Source organism: Egretta garzetta, unplaced genomic scaffold (genome assembly GCF_000687185.1).
Source record: "Egretta garzetta isolate BGI_Z169 unplaced genomic scaffold, ASM68718v1 scaffold16, whole genome shotgun sequence".
Classification (NCBI taxonomy): domain Eukaryota; kingdom Metazoa; phylum Chordata; class Aves; order Pelecaniformes; family Ardeidae; genus Egretta; species Egretta garzetta.
The window spans coordinates 401,528-420,734 of record NW_009260022.1 but is presented as its reverse complement, the minus strand read 5'-3'; the positions used below and the strand labels follow the sequence as shown (position 1 = coordinate 420,734).

At 37.0% G+C, this 19,207-nt stretch overlaps 1 protein-coding gene across 1 annotated transcript in view; it reads left to right on the top strand.

Moving 5' to 3' along the window:
* The window catches only part of KCNH7 (potassium voltage-gated channel subfamily H member 7), a 240,203-nt gene that overhangs the window by 201,038 nt on the left and 19,958 nt on the right, over positions 1–19,207 (top strand). Inside the window, exons 10-12 of the mRNA XM_009640740.2 lie at positions 8,002–8,254; positions 11,746–11,951; positions 14,601–14,700. Coding sequence (XP_009639035.1) covers positions 8,002–8,254; positions 11,746–11,951; positions 14,601–14,700 — 559 coding nt within the window. The remainder of the gene's footprint in view (positions 1–8,001; positions 8,255–11,745; positions 11,952–14,600; positions 14,701–19,207) is intronic.

Here is a 19,207-nt window from a genome sequence, read left to right as displayed (position 1 = left end):
CTATAAGCCATGTGCATACGAGATGGACTTGCATGTGGTATTAACTTAATTTTGCATGAAATATTTGCATTTACACACCAAAGGGCTAATACTGTCCTCAGACAAATGTTTGACTCCTGTCAATATTTACTGGGAGCTTTCTGCAAATATCTGAAGGCAGAATTTGATCCAATGTCTTTCTTTTTCTTTCCTGACTGAAAACTGAATAAAGTTCAAAAACTCAGTCCTCTTTCTACTTTGAAATATGAAATGCATGAAAAATTTACATTTTATATATATATATGTGCATGCAATGTATACACACGCACATACTCATATATATATATAAATAATATTAGAGAATATGTTTCAAAAGATGCTTTTGTTTCTCATCAGTAATATACTTAGGAATTCAGGAAAAGTGAAAAGAAAAAAACACCCAACTTTTGACCTTAGAACTAATACTTCACTAAGACTAAATAAACTTGATTTCCTAAAGAAAATCCTACACTTGATATTGAAAACCAGAAGATAATACTTCATGCTCATTCAGAATGACTAAACTTAAAATTAGCTTTAAAGATCTGCTGGTGAAATATGCTGAGAACATTGTTTATTTGTTCATTTGTTCCCCACTGCTTCATTTCTACGTCTCTCTGATTATGTTTCATTGCATAATGTATTTTGATAAAACCAATTCCACATAATTATGCATGGACTGGATAAACAGGATTTGGGATTTATTTTAATCTGGATAAAAATCTTGAGTCTATAGAATAAGCATAATTTAAATCATATCTCTGTGGTATACACTGGCAAAGTTAAATTACAAAAAAATTATTTACAGTGTATATTGTTTCATGAAAAATGTCACCAGTCCCACAAATTCAAAGATACTATTTTTATTTTTTAAACTATCCTGTTCTGTTTTTCCTAAACTCTCTTTGCCTTCTTTTCTCCCCTTCATTCCAGTGTTATCAGTCCAGCACTGATAATAGCATGCCTGTGATGCTTACCCTAAAAAGATGACATATTTAGTGTTTTATCCTTTTTTAAGTTATGCATGTATTTTTTACAGTTCTCCCCCCCCCCTCCTTCTTTCCATGGATCTTCTGTGCATCTGAATAGCTTTATTGGTTTATTTTACCTTTAAAAATAGTTCAAAGAAGTAAATAAGTGTGACAAGCTTTGGAAGTGTTTAGCCAAATATCCACATGAATTAAAATTTTGGATGTGGGACAGATTCCTTTTTGTTTGGGGTTTTACCCAATACCATGAAAGGAGAGAGCAAGTCAGAATTTTTATATATAAATTTATGGAACCTTCAGCAAGCATCCAAGGAAATGGTTGATTTTACAGCTGTGATAAGCTGTCTTGGCCACAGTGATCATGCAAGTACAGCAGAGCGCACACCAGCAGTGCTACTATATCAAATAAAGGCCAGGTTCATCATTGCTTTGGTAAGGCTTCTTTTGTGAGAAATTGGCCACTGGATGACACCACTCCATTTGTATTCTTGCTTTTCCTCCCGCTGTGATCACTTCTTATGACCAAAACAATTCTACCAATAGAACTATTGCCAGTAATATTCTTTGAACCAGAAAACTAGGAAAGTAAATTAAAATTTCAAAAATAACAAGAAGTTCCTTATACCATCAGAAGGGTAATCCAGATTAGAAGTGTTTGAAACAAAAACTAGTTGTAATTGGTTAAACAGAGGGAATATGTAATCATGGTGGAAAGTGGTACTGCTATTTGTCGATATGTCGTGATGGACATCATAAGACATATAAGCCTATCAGACAGTACTTCAAATATGATTAGCTATAAAGCTGTTTCATTTTCCATTACAAGACCACTTAAAAACCACGAATGCCTACATTTAATCAAGAAAAAAAAAGACCACCTCACAGAAAAAAAACAGACTTTCAAGAATGTCGATCTATTTGCAAAGTGTTCCTTTATCAGTTTCTCACTGCACTGTATTTTGTGGTCTAATGTCTCAAAACCAAGATCAATTAGCAATTTTCCAACTATAATTATACATTTGGAAAGACATGGATCTTGTCAGCTTCCAGCTTCTACAGACATTAAACTTTTCTGTTGATGAGGAAGTCAGCAGTCTAAGAAACCAAAATCATTTTCTGTCCTCCTCACCCAGCAATGTAACATATCTGAGAGATCACTTTTCAGATGTACTCGGAAGCTATAATAAGATTATAGATAAAGAAAGATCCCCTGCAGCTCCAGTAATTTCAACATTAAACTGTCACACAAATGAGTGTCATGGCAATGACTGAAAGCAAAACATCTTAATTCTTGATAAGGTTGTCAGACTTCAAATCTCATTGAAAGGTGAATTAGCTCATCATCACACACCACTGCTCTTCTCTCTCAACTGTTGTAAGGACCTCGTTCATATCCTGCCAAAAACAAACAAAAAGTCTGACTCTGCAAAATTTTCCTGTATGAAGAAAAAGAATCATCAGAAATAATCCTTATTCTATGTGGAACCCAGGAGCTTCTGGAGCAGAATTATCGCCACCTGTGACCTTGTTCATTCTTTTCCAAATGGTGAAAGCCCTTGGAAATGTTTTGGCTATCTGCTTATAGAAACAGTTAATTTCTGTAATTAAGAATCAAAAAAATAGTAAATTCTAAATTCTTTCTAGAAATAGAACTAGGTTGAATTACAGAAAGGTTTAGCCTAGATTAAGATGTTATTAAAATCTGAGAGTCAAATGTTTGTGAGAGAACTAAATCCCACACTATTCTTTCCAGCAGAGGGAACAGCTAGTGGGGGACAGAGATCCTAATTCAAAATCTACACAGTGCAATCTGTGCAACTAAAGAGTATCAGATTAGTGCTAAAATTAGGTGGCAGAAAGAGAAAAAATAAAGACATAGGTTATTTCACAAAATACATGACTTACTGTGAATTAATTTCACTCATTCTTACAAAACTAACTCAGACAGACAAAATGCTAATTTTGAATGTAAATCCCCACTAGATCAAACTCTCCAAGGCATGGGTTTTGCTCCCTGTAATTAGTTCAAAATGTATTATTCAAATTGTTTGAGAACTTTATTCAGTATTTAGTGATGCCGATGTCAACATATCCTGTGATCTATATTATGCAGATGAGATTCAAATAGAGATTAAGTACGTGTAGTCTACAGCACAAAGTATATTTATTCCAGTCTCTTTATACCTTCAGGTGCTCTGATATTTTGCGGAGTTAAGTTTTTGTGTGGATCAGTTTCTCAAACCATTTCACAGGGAGAGATCAAGACAGGGCAGGAATAAACAGATAATATGGGGAAGGAACAGAATTCCTCTTTCAGTTTATGCCAGCTTAAATTGTCAGATGAACTAGAGAGTCTACCTTTATCTTTCCTTTATCTATATGCTGAATACTTGCCACTCATAAATAAGTCTGACTGATTCTAGGAGAAGAAAGCCTTAGTCAAAAAGAGTTTCAACACAACCCAAGCAGACCCATAACATACACGAGTTCTCTTGTGCTCTCTTCAACTGCTGCCTGGCATTTAATGTTTGATCCCACCTATGTGTCAACAGAGAAAATGTATGACTGATTATATGCAGAATTAAAGGAATGTCTTTGACTGCCAGAGTGCAGGGACTGGAGCATTTCTCATACTCATAGGAAAGGCTGAGAGAGCTGGGACTATTCAGCTGGGAGAAGTGAAGGCTCACAAGGGATCTCATCAATGTGAACAAAAACCTGAAGGGATGGTGTAAAGAAGATGGAACCAGGCTCTTTTTAATGCTGCTCAGTGATGGGACCAGAGGCAATGGGCACAAACTGAAACAGGAGGTTCCATCCAAACATGAGGAAGTATCTTTTTACTGTGAGGATGACGGAGCACTGGCACGAGTTGCCCATAGAGGTTGTGTAGTCTCTGTCCTTGGAGAAATTCAAAAGCCAACTGGACATCATCCTGGGCTACCAGCTCTAGGTAGCCCTGCTTCAGCAGGGAGGTTGGACAAGATGACCGCCAGAGATCCCTTCCAATCTCAGCCATTCTGTGATTATGTTGGTATAGAATGTGATGATATTTCCATGTTTAATGACAGCTATTGTAGCTAATATCCTGATTTGCTTCAGCTGGGATAATTTCTAAGTATTTTCTGTGGGACAGACATCAATACCTGTTCCAGAACTGAGGAGAGAAAATCTAAGAATTGTTATGAATCCTATCATTTATCCAAACAAAACAAAGTTATCATTGCTCCAAACATTTGCTAGTCATTTGAGATTAGGGCACATAGATGTCTCCAATTCTCTTGTCACAAAAGTGTCTGATAGATGTATGAATGATACCTTGTTGCCATCTTGAAAAAAAGAAGTTAATGAAGCTGGACTCCCTCTCCACTTATAAAAGACCACGTTCTTCAAGGCAATATGAATTGTGTCCCTACTATCCTCATTTATTCCTTCATCAGCTTCAATCACTTATTGCACATAAAATGTTTTACTTCTCACTGAATGATGTTTTCCTCCTCTCTAAGCATACCAAGTAGATAAACCAATGTTATTTGACATGGAATAAGTTTTATTCCAGACATGAAGAAACAACTGAACTTGGATTTGATAACTATCAAGGGGAGACAACTGGAGCTTATGGTCACAGCATTATATCTGTTTTTCCTTTTTATTTTTTTTTTTTTTTTTTGAGGGGTGGGATGGTTGAGGCTGATTTTATATCTTGTTACTTTTCTTTTTTAGAAGATTTGTGACTCTTGACTTATGCATGAGTTCTGATTCTAACCATGAGAATCCAAGATTCTTCTCACCATGGCCCAGTGGAATCACTACTGAGGAGATATTGAGTGTAACAATAGAAATATGTCAGGAAAGAATGGAGCAATTGAAACCCAAACCAGTATTCAAATTATTTATTAATTTTGGATCTGTCATTGAGAATAATGCTATCTAAAGAGCAATTCTAGCTTTATCATTTTCAAAATTTTATTTTGAAAATTATTTATTTTTGCATCACCTAGTCCTGCATCTATATAGTTTCAAGATTATACTGGCTTTTAGTTGTTTAGAAAAGTGTATTTTGAACTTTTGTTGTTACATTGGAATGTGACTCAAATGTGTTTAAAGACTCCAGAAGCTCACAACAAAAGAAGTTAAATACAATATTTACAATTTTATTATTTTTAAGGTAATCTCATGATTTTGAAGACTGCCTGGATGATTTTCTAATGTTTAGAGTTGTCAGCGTGTATACCCATAATGTATTGATGTTGATTGCCACATTATATGAACGTGATTTTCAATGCAATTGTTCCTGCTCTACACAATCAAAGATATCTCTGAGAATAAGATACTTCCTTGTTAATGCAAGCTAAAAATTGATGAATAAGAAACATTTTCTCAAAGTAATGAAAATCTGAATATTATAAATGTACATGGAGGCTTGGGTTGGCAAGATGTTGTCCGTACTGCACAACATAAAACTGAATTTGAAAACATCAGATTCTGTATAGTGTCAGCTACTGGCTTGGATTAAATACCTCACTACATACAATATGTGCAACATGGTAAGCTCCTTTTAGTAATGTAGTATATAGCAATGTTTTAACAAATTTGTCTTCAAATCAGCTTCTTCCTTGCATCTCTGAACTTGTGTTAGTAATCTCCAAAACTTGATTGGAAATCAGTGTTTTTTGGGCACCCGTCTTCCTTCTAGACATTTGACAATTGTATTAAAGAGTAAATGTTCTTCCTCTCTGATGTATAACAACTAATTTAGAGTGTAAGCTCCGTGGGGCAGGGACTTTTTAATCGCAGACACTTGAACAGAGGCTAGTATCTTTCAGGTGTTATTGGCATATAAATAACCTTTAACTAATATGCAATAATTTTAGAACAGTTTCATATTAAGCATAAATCAATTACCAAAATTGTTTCTTTAAAGAAATCCCTAAAGTATCTTCAGAAATATAAACCAACACACAGGGTCTGCATGGTTTTTGCTTAATGGTAAAGTACAATCCCTTGATAAATGAGACAAACAGAAACTGATGATTAATACAATTTATGCTAAGGCTGTGCTCTTGACTTTCTAACAATTCAAATATCTTTTCTTGCAAATCCCTCTGAACTGAAAATATATTTCCTATTTTGCATCCTATAAAAAATTGAGCTCTTCTAAATTATATTCAGATAAGCATATAGCAAAAGAATGAATTCAAAATAGGTGAGGTTTGCTCACATGAGTAGAGAAAAATTTCAAAATAAACACCTGCAATTTTTCTCCACCTGTATCATTAACCAGACATATTTGGTTATCAGTATCATTCAGTAAATAAGTTGCTACAACCCACAATATTTTTATTTCAGTATAATTACATTAAAATAAAAAGAGTGATTGCATACTAAGCTATTTCTAGTGGTGTGATAGATACTGAAAACAGAGTGGCACCACAGAAGCTTTTCATTTATCACGTTTTCTTTTGCTTATTGTTGTTGAATGCTGGCTTTTTCTGAGGATGTAAAAATTTCATGTGATAATGCCCTATAGCTCATAAAATTGCTGTATATATGTGTGTTAAAACATTCTGTTTGTTATTTCACAACATTGATTTCCATCAGCAATCATAGAAACATTTCAACTCAGTTAAAGGTACTAATATTTCATTTGTAAATCATAGTTTGGCTTGTGTGGACAGAAGCCTCATATCAGAAACATGTTCATCTTCTCCGTTAGCAAGGGGAATGAGTTGTGAATATCTTTATGCAATAAGAGTGAGTGCACAGACCTTTATTGTGCTGCAGTAAGAATTAATATAGCAACAAGTGAATGCATTTTGGTTTTGTTTTTTTTTCTATGCAGGAATATTTACGTGTTTGTAGAAAAACAGTGCAGAGGATAAACAGGAATGAATTAATAGACTGCTCTAATAACAAAAAGACACTTCCTGTTCGCATATTCATAAGACTGGTAACATCAGTTCATGTTTTGTCCTTAGAAATATGCAGCACATGTAGCTGGTCCCAGGGAAAGCATATGACCCATTAACATCACTGACAGCAGATAACAGGATTTAACAGAAAGAAAGGGTGGTGCATAATAATGTGTCAGGCCCATTCCTTAACACAGTGGCCAGAGTCTGAAGGTGGACCATACTGCCATAGAAGTCAGTAGCAGAAATTTTTTTTTATTCTAAAAGAAGCAGAGGAAAGATGATCCTAGACAATTTAGAAAAGCTCACACATAATGACCACGTTGTACATAGCTCACTTTTTTTCTTCTACACCAAATTAATATGTTACCATGGTACCCAAGAGGAACCACGTGGTTCTACTTCAGGCAAACCCATTGTTCTGAGTAAGAGATGAGCAAGGACCATAGCAACTAGCACTGTGGTTTGCTGAACTAATCGTCTGCCTATGTAAATCTGCGTAACATCATTGTTTCAGTGGCACATTTTGCTTTTTCTGACAAAAATCTAAGTCCTACACTTGCAAGCAGAATATATTTAACATGAAAATCCCATCAAAATACACTCTCTCTGAAAAATATCTACTCTTGTTCAGATAGGTCTTATTTTACAAATGTCATGGTTGTTTCAGCAAAACCCCCTCTCATAGTAAATGTAGTACTTTTATAATTGATAAAAAGGAAATAGACATATCAGTCTGAAAGGTGAAATTCAGACAAGACTCTCCCTTTAGGTGTCGTCTTTGTTATTTTACTGCAGTATATTCATTCATATACCTTGATACCATTTCTTGCAATGAAGGAAACCTTAATAATGAATTTTGTAACCACTACATACATTAGTATGTACATTAGTATTCACATTGTATAAGCTTTGCAATATGGATTACACTATGCGCTTGTTGAATTGTAATACTCTGGCAGGTCTTAGGGCCACCTCTATTTGTATGTCACTTCCTTCTTTCTGTCCAGGAAGAAAACACTAAAATTATATAAAGCAACTTTCATAGCATTCACATGAAATCCTTATGCTTGTCTTTCCAGGTCCTGAAGGGATTTCCAGAATGCTTACAGGCTGACATTTGTCTGCACCTTAACCAAAATTTGCTTCAGAATTGCAAAGCTTTCCAGGGGGCCAGTAAAGGCTGTCTTCGAGCTTTGGCTATGAAATTTAAGACAACACATGCACCTCCTGGAGACACTTTAGTGCACTGTGGAGATGTTCTCACCGCTCTTTACTTTGTGTCAAGAGGCTCCATTGAAATCCTTAAGAGTGACATTGTTGTAGCCATTCTTGGTGAGTAGATTACTACAAGGCATGTTAAGAGTCGGGGGACTGAAAAGAAATACTCGTTGTTGCTGGGGAAGGAAATTTGTAAATGTTTTACTCACTCTTATTTAAAATCAAGAGGAGACATAATTTGTTTAAGGAGCAAAGCCTACATTACTGCAATAATTCATGTGCACCAAGGAGCCCATGTCCTTGGATAGCTAAAAAAAGAAGAGCAGGAGTGAGTCAGATTTATCCCTAGATAAGTGGTAAACTGCAAGTTGAGGCAAGCAGATATCAAATTACTCCAGTTATGCTGCAGGAACCAAAGTCAAGGACACCCTTTTCTTGAACAGTGTATGAGGGTACTGAGACACACGGACCCCATATGTGCTAGCTGGAGAAAAATATGTATCTACTTTAGGCATTTGAAATGTCTTCTAGAGGTTTTTAGAAATGTCTGGTTCTGCCTATTGAGCATATAAAAAGGGAAGAGAATAACAGATTAATCTAGACCTAGATCGATCCTTAAGTGTAATAACACCAGTGTTTCCCCTATATTTCTTATCAACATGGTTTTGTTTGTATAGCATGGGGAGTTACTTGTTTTCCTTCCCAGTGAAGATGGCTCAGAGCAAAACTCAATCCAGCTGGGAGCTCACCTGCAACTGGTGATGGCTCTTATGTGGAACCAATAAGACTTCATTAGCTACAGCACTTTTAAAAGTAAAAAAACTAAAAACCTACCTAAACAAAACTACTGATTTTTTTTTCTCCCATTTAATATCAGGTAATAAGAACACAAAGAATAACTGAGTAGACGAGTAAGGATTTTGCTGTACAGAAACCTACACCAGCTGTAACATCATTCATATGTTCTCCTTTCTGTTTATCATCCACTGTAGGAGCTTACAGACAGAAAAGTAGCTGAAGCAAAATGTGCACTTGGTAGCAGTATGTTGCTATTAATCCACTTGTGACTGATTATTCTGCTAGTACTTTGCAGGGTGGATATGTGAGCAGAAGTACAAAGGTGTGCCTACGTTTAGATGGTGTTATCAAGATAATTTGTCACCTCATGCTGTTGCACCTCATCAGCTGGGCCAGCTTTAGGCACAAGCAGTGTAGGGAGCATGCAAGTAAAACACTGTGAGGTTTTTACTTACCTGTGTGTCTTCCCCTGATTATGAACAGTGTGGTTCATCGAGGATTTCATCTCTCACATCAAAACCATTTGAATTTCTATAGCACTCACAATCAAGAAAAACTGACAAGTTTATGAACTCAGTAATTTCTTCCAGGACCAAAGATGCAGACTGGTCACGTTTTGCATGCTATGCACATCAGATCCCTGTGCTCTCACACTGCAGCAGAAACCCAAGTATTTGCAGGGCAATGCCACTGCTTCTCTTCCAGCCTACAGCTCCTCACACCAGGGGCTGCAGGCTGGAGCTCTGCTCTCCCAGAGAATGGTAGTCCAGGCAGAAAAACAGACAGTTGTGCACAACAGGAGCCAAAAGGAGCTGCTCTGTGGGCCCACAACTCTTGCACAATCCATGAGGCAGCAGCCTGCCTGATAGCTGGCTCTAGTCAATGAGTCTGTGGTATCTTGCTAAAAACCAACAGAAGATGATACAAATGAAAATCCCTCTGCAATTAAATCACACAGAAATCTAACAAAGATTATCAATACTTAGCCAAATGTTTTTAGTTAATTCCTCTTTCTGAAAAAAACCTACACACAGAAATGGACATTCTGTGAGAAAAATGAGAAAAAACACTCAATGCTTTGTCCTCTGGGGTGGAAAAGACTTCGTTCCAACAGAGGTTGCAAGTTTCCACCCTTAACAAGTATTGCAGAAATCAAAGAGTTCTGAGAAATGTTAGTTTTGACTCCCATTTCTCCTCATCAGCACTGTCTAATGCTGCTGAGTAAGGTCTGATCAGTACTGGCCTGACAACAGTAATTCTGCACCAAATCCTTAGATGGCTGTGGACCTTGTAGAATCTACCACCTCTTTCAGCTTTGCAGGCAAGATAAAAAAATACTGCGATCATGTCAATAGTCATGTTGCAGAGAAGGTGTTATATGCCTTGAACAGGGACCTCTGCATTCATAAACATTGAGGCCAGGACTATTAGATTATATTGGCTACGCTCTGTTATATCACTGACTCCTGTTACATTTCATACCTTTAACTATCTGTTGTGTCTAATGAACTGTGTTTGATGAAAGAAAAGCAACGGGGTTTGATCTGAAGACATAATGAGATGAAAAAGGGATCACTTTTCTTGGCAGTTTATTTCCATAGTTAATCATGTTTATTGTTAAAAGTGTGTGCTTTATTTCCAGTATAAAATGATCTCACTTCAATTTCTTTCCATTGGTTCTTGTTATGCATTCCTTATTATATTCTACAGGCATTTAGTACCGAGTAATTTTTCCTCTCTGTAAGGATATATGCAATATAATCAGGTTACCTCTTAATCTTCCTGTTGATAAGCTAAACAGACTGTGCTCTTTAAGATCCTCACTGTAAATCAGCCCTTAAATTATTTTTAATAATAGCTGCTTGCTCACCCAGTTTTCAGCTTCCTTTTGAGAAAATGGAGAAAACAGAACTACTTGTAGTAACCTAACATAAAAGCCACAAATGTTTAACAGAGAGGGAAAATCACCCCTGTATTCTTTTTTACCAATCTGCTGTTTCTCAGTTGCTATCACTACTATTCTTTCCCACAAGTGTTTTCCCAGTTGTCGCCCAAACCCCATTTTGCAGGTAAGCCCTGAAACCCTTAGTTTAGAGCATGTTTTGCACAAGGTCTATGGCTACAGCTACTCTGCATTTATGAAGGTTAGGTACAGATTTGGGGAAAATGAGCAATTAGAGATGACAATTTTAGCAAACGGGTATTGCAAATGTGTCAACATTGATGGAAAGAATTGTAATAGTATCAAAATAGAAGCAGCTATGTTTGAAAAGCTCCTTTAAAACAACTTCTGCATCTTGGAAGTTTTGCATTCCCTCTGAAAAATATAAAAACTAAGTCATTTTCTACTAAAATATATTTCAAGTATGGTCTGTTTCTTCATGTAATTCTTAACAAAATGAGATTCCAGGCCAGACAGGTTCTGTACTCTACTGAACAACAGAAATTACATCTTTGTCTTCATAAGAATATGATTTAAATCAGCAAATAATATTTTTATGAGAAAGAACAAAGGAACCTGCTCTAGTCATGCTGTTTTGATAGAACTGAAGAAAAACTGTGATTAAAGTATATTTTCCTTTCACTTAGTCCAGTTACATGTCTACATAATTTCACTGCTTTTAATAATTTTAATATTTAATAATAATACTTTTGATTTACAACAACATATGTGCAATGGTAATCTGATTGTATCACTTTGTGTAAAATCAAGCATTCTACACCATTATCATAAAGAAATACATCATTCAGTTTAATAGCTTTTTCATGTTTAAAATAATAATCTCCATCTAATTTTCTTTCTGCAGGGAAAAATGATATTTTTGGAGAGATGGTACACCTTTATGCAAAACCAGGAAAGTCAAATGCAGATGTGAGAGCTCTAACTTACTGTGACTTGCATAAGATCCAGCGAGAAGATCTACTAGAAGTTTTGGACATGTACCCTGAATTTTCTGATCTCTTCCTCACCAATCTAGAACTGACTTTTAATCTGAGAGATGAAACTGCAAAGGTACATACAACAAGTGATTTTTTTTTCATTAGTATTGAATCTGTCCCACAGAAACAAAACTTGAAAATAGCAATTGAAAAACCAAGGCTAGCAAAATTAAAAGCTAAAAGCCTGAGGCCAAATCCTATTTTAAAAATATATATGCACCTGATTGCTCCTACTGAAGTCAGTTAAACTCAGCAGAAGTCAATGAAATTATTCAAATGATGTTAATCTAACAGGATTTGGTTCTATATTTAAAGAGTATTAAAGTTTCAGCCAGGGGGATTTTGGATGTTTCATTAAAGCCATGGAAAATATGGTTTGTTTCAGATGACTATAGCCTGCATCACCACTAGGGGAACTTTTGACACTAAATATAATTGTACAGCCATAAAATAAAGTTAAATCAGATTATCCGGATTCATTGTGTGTCTAACAATAGAAAATATTTAATTGGCTTTCAGACATGAATTGTTAATTTGCTTATCTCAGAGTGGACCCTACCTCCTAGGAGACTAAAAGCATACAGGGGACTTTTTAAATTTCACTCAGTCTTCAGATTTGCAAGGATTCTTGGTCTCTTTTTCCCACAGTGACTCTCCTAAGTGCCCCTTTTCTCCAGATTGTATCTTCAAGAAAGAAGAAAAATTACCAGTGTTTCCTTATCTCAGACTGCTGGGGTCAGACTAAATCAGGAAAGAAAAGGGAGGTTTGGCCAGAAGGGGAGAGGGGAAAGGCCAGCTCATGCAACTGGGGCTAAAGCTTTCCCTAGAAAGTTGCAGGGTACACCAGCACTGGCCACAAAATGGGGAGTATACTACCCATAGAATGACTATTTTACATTTTATTATTTCTGAGATACTGCTGCTTTGTGGTTTCTGACTATACTTTTAAGGAAAACCAGAGGTTCAGTGGGAAGGAACTAACATAATTTGGCCTTAAAGGCCTTCTGAGAAACAAGGAGACAAAGAACACTACATTTTGGGCTGTAAATGGTAGGGACATCCTTGCTAATCACATGTGGATATTTAGTTTAAAAAATTAAAACAAGTATAACTTCTGACACGAAGTGTCACTTCTTTTTATGCTGAGCCTTTTTTAGTAAAAGATCATTCTGAAAATAGAAGAAAAAATCTATTCTTTATTTTAAAAGTCATTCTTTTGTGTTTATTGAAAAGGCCATCATTATTAATTACATGTGAAATACAATACAATGAATTTATAGTCTAGTGATAAATTTAAGTTAAAAATGAAAGTCCACATATTTAAAAATTTCCTTGAGGATAAATTCACTTTAATGGTTTTAGTCTGAGCAATTATTTCCTGCAATTACATTGCCATCAACATTTTATCATTATTTTTCCTTAAATTTGAGAAAATTGAAACAAAATTCATTCCTCTGTGTTGTGTAGAATACACAAAGAAAGTCCTCACTGCTCATGTTCCTCAGAATTTTTTCAGTTGTTATTTCTTATTGCTGTACCAGCCACTAAGAAAAAATTGCTAGACTTCACAGAAATAGGGAAAGGAGGACAGGCTCGCCCATGCCTCTGAGCTTGCAAAATCACAGTTTTCTCTAGCAATTCCATTTGCCTTCCACTGTCTATTGCAATCCAGAAAATCATCCCCAAAAGTGATGAGCACATTCTGATCCTCAGTATATCACTCAAATCTAGATTTGTTATCTGAATAATAGGTGCTTCTGCCTCAACTTCTACTCCTGTCCTCCTATTTATGTGCAAGTGCCTTTGTCTTCCTGCAGTTATTCTGCCAGTGGGCCACCACTGAAGCACCTTAGCCAACAGGTTTACAATGAAGGGAATAGAGAAAGATGTAAACACTTCCCACTTCTTTCTCTCTGCCCTTCTCCAACCTGCAAATCTGCTTACCTGAGTGGTATGGGAAACCTCACTAGAACAGGGAAGGGGAGGAGGCTGAAGCCAATACCATGAGTATGTACACAAAGAGCATAACTGGTGTTATATTTGCTTATTTGTAATTTTCTGTTTCAAATAAGTAGAAAGAAGAGTTAAATTCATCTTATATTTATTATGGCAAAAAAGCACATCCGTCTTTTATAAGATGGATAGAAAAAGACATTATGGAAGTAAATATCTGAATGAACTGAATCTGATAGAGAGGAAGGGAGGGTCTAGAAAGATAAAATAATGACAGGTAAAGGATCGGGTGTTTGTCAGCCTTATATTTGTTGTTGTAAGATGTAACCTTTATAATCTTTACCATGTAGTTAAATATAAATCTAATTACAATCAGTTGCCACATTACTTCTTGCAATAGTATACATTCTCTGTTAGAGTTTATTTAATTTTTTTTCATTAATTTCTTTAAGATTACTTAAACCACATTTGTGCAATTTCAGGAAGCTGATAACACATGAACACGTCTTTCCATGTAAACTTATTATCAGGATACTTTTGTTTCACCATCAGGTGGTGACCTTGTTGGTTTTGCTCAATCTGCATGAACTTTTTAATGTTAGCATTGAGCAATACCATTAGTTGGGTATGGAGAGGTTGATGCAGACTGACTTGTGTAATATTGCCTTTCTTAAAGCTTGAACATGATTAACAGTCAATCACCTATTGAAAACCTGCTCTCTTTAGATGGGACTAATCTGTCATTATGTTTCATATTTCATTAATCAAGTCTGACCTCATAATAAGATCACAAACTACTAATGATACGGATGGAGATAACTACAAACTACGAAGACGGAAATTGTCCTTTCAAAGTGAAATAGAGAAAGGTAATTAACTTCATTTCTTACATTAGACAGCACTTTTTCATTATTCATTGGTATTTCACTTGGTAATGCTGGGTACATTAGGGTCCCATGCTAGCTGTTACTGCAGCAGCTCTTGAGAATCCAGCTGAGCATTGTCCCCTATATGGTTATATATGACTAGAGGATACCAGTTACACCTTTCCATGACTTCATACCTATCGGTGCAGAGGTGTTCAAACACTAAGCTACCTTATTGCCCTGAGATATACATAGATATGTATATTGTCTCTTACACCTATTTTCCGAGATACCATGTTTTAAATTGTTTGGAGAAGCTAGTCTATTGGATTATTTATTAGCAGTGTTGATTTTATTTCTTCAGCAAAGTGCTTTGTTGAATTTGATGCTAGGTAGTGTTTCTCCCTGGAATTAAAATATTTTGTTTTCAGGACACAGTAGATTCAGCATAGTCAGATTTTGATTCATATGGTCATGTATAAATGGTTGTCCTGGCAAGAGTTCAGGTAACATTTTCTGTGCTTGCACTCACTTTAGAGGCTTTTGGGAGTAATCTTAAGTGAAGGAAAATTCAGTGAAATATTAAATTATATCACCAGTATTCAGTACTGCTAAATACCAGGAACTGTGGATAGTAGCTGTGGTCAGACAGCAACAGTCATGAAGACAGCTAAACTGACATTTACAGGATTTTCATTTTTATGTAGGGAAAGCACAATCCTTGAATAACATTACACTTTTATTGTCCAATGATTTGTCTGACAAATTACTGTTTCTGGTATGCCTGTCTTTCATACTCCACAGTTAAACCCCAATCCTAAATGCAGCATAATACCAACTTTAGAGTTGCAGAGATGATAATAAATGGGAACACTTCAAACGTACTTAGCAGGTATAATGCTCGATGAAGGAAGACTTTTAATCCAGAGTGTGGCCACTCAGAACAATGGCATTGCCATTCAATCAAAGAAGCGTCTTTAGGGCAGGAAGCCAAGACTGACAACAAATCTGTCAGGAAAATGTCCCCATGAAATATTCAATCTGCTCTTCACAAAGAATCTGTTGACAGAAGCGCTTTGCCTGAATAACCTTCACATTTCTTATGAGAAAACATATGCTGCCACCTAGACAAGATGGAAGTGATCTTCCATGTTGTACCTGCTGCAGAATTACAAATAGGCTTCTCAGGTGCCATTGTGGTACCAAGTTCCCTAGGTTCTTTCGTTCCTTCCCAGTAGATTACAATGAACATCATCTTGGAGATATTTATTTGCATTACTTTTGAAAGAATATAATTTCCCACAGTTTTGTCTTTGAAAAAAACCCTTGCACCATTGGGGAAGAAGAGACAAGGCTGGCAACAAGTTCCTTAGTCTTAGTAGTGACTGTATAGTATCTGGTAATGTTTGAGTTAGACAGAAGTCCATCTGAGGAGAAGATGCAATCGATAAGAGTTCTTTGCCAAGAACTGAGTATACTTTTGGCCTGCTGGCTTACTGCCCACCTCTGGTCCCTGTTCAGATTCTCTATGTGTTGCCATAGCTGCAGCAGACACCATGTAGTCATAGACCTTCAGTGTCACTTTTTTGTGGCACATCCTACATCCTGTATGAGGTTGTAGAGCCATAGAGGTTACTATTGGCTTGTAAAGTAATATTCTATTGATTTCAACACTTTACGTATAGGAGGGAGTGACATCCTATTTCAGTCTAGCATCGTTAGTTGATAATGATAAATATTTGAGGATGATCCTGGAGAGTGCCTCAGAACTGGAGTAGGAAAGACAGAGTTCCTGAACGCACAGCTGGCAAATGCATTTCTGGTCACAGTATTCTTACAGATAAAAAATGTGTTGTATGATGACTTTCAATGACTCGTAATTTGATTACAGAACTACACTTTGAACAGAATAGAGACACCCAGCATTCTCACTTTTATATTTTGATATTTTACATCTCACTAAATTCTTATTAATTTGTAATTATTGGGGCAGGGGGGTGCGCGTGTGCTCATTAAATGGTCTTCTTGCTGGCATTCTTTACTTTCAGCTGTTGACCTATTAGCATATTATGCAGCTTGAAATTGTATTGTTTCCATCTTTAGTGTGATCATCAGCGATTTTCTCTCTTTTGGAGCGCTAAAAATCTCAGCCTTTAGTTAATGCTAGCCTGATTTGGACCTTGTTGCCATGGTAACTCTTCCTGCATGAGCTTTATCAGGGGTTAAACAAAATCAACACAGCTCTCTGTTATGCCTCTGCAGTTAGTACCATTATTTTTCCAATTCCATGCAAGACCTTCTCATTCCACATATACATATTTCCTCCATTTCTTACCTATGTCAACAAAAATTGATCTTAGCTAGTACATTGGGCTCTGCCATAATGTGATTTTAAAAGGTACAAAGCTAACTGAGGGACCATCTTGTTCTCTAGTTTCCAGAAGGGACTGCAATACCACAAGAGGTCCCCTGCAAAAATTAATGCTTACACTACACAACAGCTTATTCCTGTTCTCACCCAAAAGAAATTCATCACAGGTCTTTCAGGATAATGGATGATATTCCTTGCACAGGTGCAGGTGCAGCCTTAGCCAGTTGCCATAGATGCTTGACAGTCAGCCAAGAAACTCTCTCCATGACTGCTTAAAATAAGCAGTATTACTGCCTGGCCGTTCCAAACAAAGCTCCCAGCTGGGTTGGCAAGTTAGTCTCTTGCTGAAAACTGAGGGACAACAAGCTGCTCCATCTATATTCAGTTGTCTCTTTCAGCAGTGCAGAATACAATCCTTTCTTGCCCATTTCTCATTTTCCTTTAGTAGTTCTGTGGGAGTTAGCTAACCTCAAGGGAAATACATAGGGGCAATAAGTTTCTTTTGCTCTGCTAGTTCTGGTGCAGATCTGTTACCCAATCCTGAATGGTGCATCACTAGAGTTCGTTACATCAATATGAAATCCAAACATAGAGGTGGAAAATGCAAAAGTTATAGGCAGAGTGTAAGTAAGCTTACTGAGAGCTTGAAAACTTGAGGCTTTGAAAAGACTTTTCTGGAGTTCAAGCTTTATCACTTTTGCTAGAATCTTGTTTAACTTTTTGTTAATGTTGGCTCTAAAATCTTAACCTTCTTGGGACTGTTACAGTGCCAGTTATTCTCATTAGAAGATATGCTTTGCATTTAACTTTAACTTTAACTTTAACTGTAACTCTTAGCTGAAGGCTATCAAAATTCTGGACCTGTTCTAGGCACTCACATGTAATATTATTGAAGTCCTAGAAGCGTTCAAGTCTGAAATCCTTTCCAATGAGAAAACTGATTTGGGGCTAAAACTGCACCTGTTAGATAGCCAAATCATAGCCATCCCTTGTTCTTTTGATGGGACATATAAAAACTTTCCATCATATTAGTTAAAATATTGGCTAAATAAATCAGCACGGACTTACTATCTGGGAATGTAATGGTGACCTCACTGAAATAAATCCTTATTCTGGATTTTTAGCTGTGATCCAAAAACGTGAACATCATCCCACGGACTCTAGCTGAGAGGATGATAAGAAGTCCAGTGGAGTTATATTGTTAAATTAGTAACCAGAGATTCAGGTAGCTAGTGATACTTAATCTTAACTTTTGTCAACTAGCCCAGGGAACACATAATAAGGAATTTTTATTTCATAGAATCATAGAATGTTTTGGGTTGGAAGGGACCCCTAGAGGTCATCTAGTCCAACCCCCCTGCAGTGAGCAGGGACACCGCTAGCTAGATCAGGTTGCTCAGAGCCCTATCCAACCTGTCCTTGAATGTTTCCAGGCATGGGGCCTCCAATACCTCTCTGGGCAACCTGTTCCAGTGTTTTACCACCCTCATTGTAAAGAATTTCTTCCTTCTATCTAGTCTAAACATACCCTGGTTTAGTTTAAAACCATTACCCCTTGTCCTGTCACAGCTGGCCCTACTAAAAAGATTTTCCCCATCTTTCCTATAGGCCCCCTTTAGTACTGAAAGGCCATAATCAGGTCTCCCCGCAGCCTTCTTTTCTCCAGGCTGAACAAGCCCAACTCTCTCAGCCTGTCCTCATAGGAGAGGTGCTCCAGCCTTTGGATCATTTTTGTAGCCCTCCTCTGGACCCGCTCCAACAGTTCCATGTCCTTCTTGTGCTGAGGGCTCCAGAGCTGGATGTAGTACTCTAGGTGAGGTCTCACCAGAGCTGAGTAGAGGGGCAGAATCACCTCCCTCAACCTGCTGGCCGTGCTTCTCCCGATGCAGCCCAGAGTACGGTTGGCCTTCTGGGCTGCCAGCGCACATTGCCGGCTCATGTCCAGCTTTTCATCCACCAGCACCCCCAAGTCCCTCTCGGCAGGGCTGCTCTCGATCCTTTCTTCCCCCAGCCTGTACTGATACTGGGGGTTACCCCGACCCAGGTGCAGGACCTTGCACTTGGCCTTGTTGAACCTCATGAGGTTCACACATCCCCACCTCTCCAGCCTGTCCAGGTCTCTCTGGATGACATCCCATT